The 4,659-nt window shown below is 43.5% G+C and overlaps 1 protein-coding gene across 1 annotated transcript in view; it reads right to left on the bottom strand.

The window, feature by feature from the left end:
- Nucleotides 1-421: 421 nt before the first annotated feature.
- puraa (purine-rich element binding protein Aa) overlaps nt 422-4,659 on the bottom strand; it is a 7,571-nt gene continuing 3,333 nt past the window's right edge. Inside the window, exon 2 of the mRNA XM_008427060.2 lies at nt 422-4,348. Within this exon, the coding sequence (XP_008425282.1) occupies nt 3,402-4,259 (858 nt within the window). The 5' untranslated portion in view covers nt 4,260-4,348 and the 3' untranslated portion in view covers nt 422-3,401. The remainder of the gene's footprint in view (nt 4,349-4,659) is intronic.

The raw sequence follows: 4,659 nt of genomic DNA, 5'->3' as shown, positions 1-4,659 counted from the left end.
TATATATCATCTGAACAAAAAAAAAAAAAAGAGGCAACATAAGAGAGAGAACGACATTCTTTGATGAGATCATTGTTAAACAAGTATTGGTCAGGCGTTTCATTAACCTGGGAAAAGCAAAGTGCTACACACAACAACCACTGAAGACAGTTCACCATACATCTTAATGAGGATTAGACTGAAGCACCTTTTCTTAGCTTAAAGCTAAAAATGGAGATTTCTTCTTTTTTTTTTCCCATAAAAACAAAGAAAAAAAACCCCAAAACAAAAACAACCTCCATTTGGATGTTTAAAGTCTATCTTCAACAACCCACAACCCTTTTCTTAGAGGGGCACTTTTGCAGTGACAATGTTCTGTTTCAAGTTAAAGTACATAAGTGAACTGCTTGACCCAACAGGCTGCTAAGACCCTTGGTTTCCGCTTTTTTTTTCTCTCTCTCTCTCTCCAAGGTTAAACTTTTGAGTGCAAATAAAGGCGTACGACTCCTTCATGAGAAAAACACATGGAATTCAGTCACATGCTTTTCAAATTATAATCATCTATTTAATTGATATACATATATTGCCACCATTGGCACATATGATATTGCACACAGTGATGAAATGTTGCACAGGAAAACAAAATAGATATATCTCTTTCTTTTATGGGCAAAAAAAACATTCCAAAAATCACAAATAAAGTGGAATAATGCTGAAAAGGTAGAGTTGCATTTAAATTAGAGGGGGAAAAAAAAAAAATTATGTTTGCTACTCCCCGTTTACTGTCACATATAACCACCACTTAACCATTTTAGCTGGAAAATTAGCAATTTAAGTGGGGTGGGGGCTTACCGTCGAGGTCGTATTTCACACAATTATCCCCCGCTCAGCGAGACACAAGCCTGCTCCTCTGCATCGTCTTGCATCGAGGTGACCACCCCCTTCCATGTTTACATGTAGGCCGATGCCTGGATGGCTAAAAAAGGGGATGGCAAAGGAGTTATATAGGGAAGAAAGGAAGGTAGCAGAAAGAGAGTTGAGAATTCTGCTCCCAGGATTTGTAGCAAACCCTTTTAGCACCACGAGTCGTGCGCTAGCACACAAGGGGGCCGAGACAAAACTGGAAGAAGAAGAAGCATGAAAAAGAAAAGCTAAAACTGCAATCCAAAGCACCAGGCCAGCGTGTAAGCATGCGGAGTGTGTAAGGCACCAGGTTGTTTTACATGCTGAAAAGTGGACGCTCCCTCGTACAGGTGTGGTTTAGGCTTTAATCCGGACGCTCCCGAAAAAAATAATGTGGTCAAGGAAAAGGACAGTCTAGTTTTGCTGGTTTCCAGTCAATTGGAAGGCGGGAGCAATCGTCTGATTCAATGATGAGGTAAATCTGAAATAATCTGATTGTTGCCAGTTTCTCTGGAGTTCACTGACAGAAGAGTTTATAAAACTGCTATCGAACATCTATGAGATGCGACTGAACTGGTTCCAGAACCAGTCTTTTTAACAAGTGGCAGCCCGAATATTTACAAATAGACCAGACTGCCTCCAATCCCAAATCTGACGTAAAGCTGCAAGCGTGCATCCAAAGTAACCCCTCAGGCCTTAAACGCGTAGGGCTAAAGTTGGAGAACCACCAACAGGTGACTAAACCCCCCCCCATCATCATCTTCCTCCTCCTCAGCTGAGCCAGGTGCTCCCCTTAAGGGTTTGGGGGCCCTCCTTCTAAACCAACGGTGATATTCTGATTACCATTTCTGCTTTAACTATGCCGAAGCCTTTTGGATAAAGTACTCAAACTTGAGATTCGTCTCAATGAAACGGTTCATGTAGTGCAGGTTAACATGCAGCAATAGCACTCCTTGGCACCATGTAGACTCTTACGACTGCACAAGATCACGAAAAGATGTTTTCAGATAGAGATGCACCGATCATTTACCCAGACCTCTCTCCTCACCAAAAGCTAACGGCGCATGTTGCAATCTGGAGTCTGTTCAACAGCCGCATGTCGGAGTTTACAGAAAATCACTAAACGGTACTGGCCGACATAAAAAGTGATCGGTGCATCTCTAAAAACTAAACATGTCGACAAAAAGTAACTTTTAGGGTCGAGATGCACCAAACAATCCATCGGAATCAGACGACTGTGCCGTGATCGACTCTGATCGGTTATATGCAGGTCAAACAATGCGGGGGTGTTAGAGGGGGGAGCTTTTCCATTCTCTAAATGCTTAAAAAAAAAACGCATCGACAAATTTTAACACTTTAAAAAGTACATCTAAAAGACATCAGAAAAAAATATAATGCCTTCAATTTCTAACAGACTGTGATAAACACAAAAGAATTGGCTGGTTGGATTTCGAAGAAAACCATCAATCGTGATCGGTGCATCTCCATTTCCACTCATTTCAATGCGTCTCTGCATTTAACTGGGCCGATTAGCACAGCTCACGTGTAAGGGCGTCTGTCTCGTTAAATAACTTGCAAATAGGGCAAATTGCTACATGTTGTCACTGCATGTCCTCCGTCAAATACACGTAACGTACCTTTTATAATTACCACATTGCATCAACAACGAGACACAAAGGTAGTCTATAATATATCCATCTGCATGGCGACAATTTCAACTCAAACAAAAAAGAAAAATTACAATATCTATATTTCTTTGAATGCCTCTAGCAACGGCCATGTCAACTGTTGACCAGTTCAATATAAATCGATTTATCTGAAATGCATATTGCACACAAGGATAGCACTTATTTCATTTCATGAAAATGCCTATATATTCCTCTTTTTTGTTAAATATACTGCATGACATCTAACCAGTTTCCATAGCAGGCCTAGCCCTCATATATGATTTATGTGTAAACACATCTCTACTCACAGGTAAAGGTAAATAGGATGGCAAGTACATGTGACAACCTTTTACATTTGGAATTTTGTTTTGTGTTTTTTTTTTTGTTTTGTTTGAAAAATTAAAATATCCAATTTGTGCTGAAGTCATTAGCTCACATGTAAAGGACCCCCGCCCCCCCCCCCTCATATTTCCGTTTGAACATTGCAAACACTTTTTTTTTCCTCCTTTTTTTTTTTAACAATAGCTTTAACTGGTACAAAAATTCTCTGTTAATAAGGGAAATAAACACTCCGTTCAATATTGTTTGTCAAGTAGGAATCAACGTTCAAATATAATGTTATTACTTTGTTTAGCAGCCTGTTACTGTATTAATGGTGATAAGTGGGGTAACATCCAGCGATGAGTGACAACATGTCATAACTGTCAGGTTGTGGTTTCTTATACTGAGAGTGATGCTCCCTTGGAGTTAAACCTTTACAGTTAAAATATTTAGATTCTTTCTTTATACAGTAGAGTTTTTACTTTAATTCTCTTGTTATTTTTCATTACTCTTGCACGTTTTCTCTTATTATCAATCCTCGTCCCCATCGTCCGCCTGCATCTCCTCTTGTTGCTGCAGCTCGCATGCCCTTTTCTCCCGCTGCTTCTCCTGGATCTTCTTCATCTCCTCGGCGTATTTACAGAAAGTATTCCCGAATTTGGACCACACTTTGTAGGGCACCGTGATAGAGTTGCGGTAGGTGGGCTTCACCTCGCTCACCCTCATAAACACGCCGTACTTATTGGAGCCGACGTCGAAGAAAAACCGCTTGTTGTCCACAGTCAACGACGATCCCTCCGGCAGCTCCGCGGGCTCGTCCTCTACGCCGTAATCGTCAATAAGTTTAGCCAGAGCGTCGCGAAACTCAATAAGTCCCTGTGCGGGCAGAGCGATCGTCTGGCCTTGCGTCGAACCCAACCCGGGCCCCCGGTTAACGGTCTGTCTGATCCGCAGAAACCGTCCTCTCTGGTTCTCTTTCAGATCCATGTAGTATTTCCGATTCTCCCGGACCAGGAACTCACTTTTCAGCGCCCGCCTGGGCTCGTCCTGTACCAGCCCAGGGTTGCTCGGTCCCAGCTGGGCGTAGTGCTCGATGAAGTCCCCCAAGTAGTCTCGGAACTCGACCGCCACGGACATGGAGAGAGTGAGGCGGCTCTTGTTTCCGCCGGCCCCGACTTCGGCTATCTTCAAGAAGCGGCCCTTCGCGTTCTGCTTAACGTCCAAATAGAAGCGCTTGTTCTGGATGTCGACCCGCTTTGACGCCAGCTCCTGCGTCTCATGCTGGAGCCCGGAGGCCGAGCCCGCCCCTCCTGCCGCTAGGTGCATGGAGCCGAAGCCTGGGCCCGTGGCCGCTCCTCCCTGCTCACTTCCACTGTCTCTGTCCGCCATGATGCTGCCTGCCTGCCTCGCCTGCCTTCTCCCTCCGTCTGCTGCAAAGCCACGGCCAGCTGAGCCCGTGCTCGGAGCTCTCGCGAGATCTACACAGAGGTATAAAACAGCGAGGAAAGGGAAAGGGAGGGTGCGTTAATGCAGATCGAATACTGCTGCTGAGTTCTCCATCACCCGGTGTTTTCCTAATGTCAGGAGCTATCTTTTCGCTTCAAGAGAAACGAAACTTACGAATTCCACAGATTAATATCAGTTTCGAATCTTCAGGAAACTTGACGAAAGAACAGGTACTTTTTCTTTGTGGGAAGACCCCACTTTCTTTTTCTAATGCTGATTATTACCTGAAAAGCATTTGATTGTATGTAGTTAACTAGCTAAAATATATGCCACGAAACTATAT

The sequence above is a fragment of the Poecilia reticulata genome, linkage group LG14, assembly GCF_000633615.1.
Source record: "Poecilia reticulata strain Guanapo linkage group LG14, Guppy_female_1.0+MT, whole genome shotgun sequence".
Taxonomy (NCBI): domain Eukaryota; kingdom Metazoa; phylum Chordata; class Actinopteri; order Cyprinodontiformes; family Poeciliidae; genus Poecilia; species Poecilia reticulata.
This window is presented reverse-complemented; position numbering and strand designations above follow the sequence as displayed.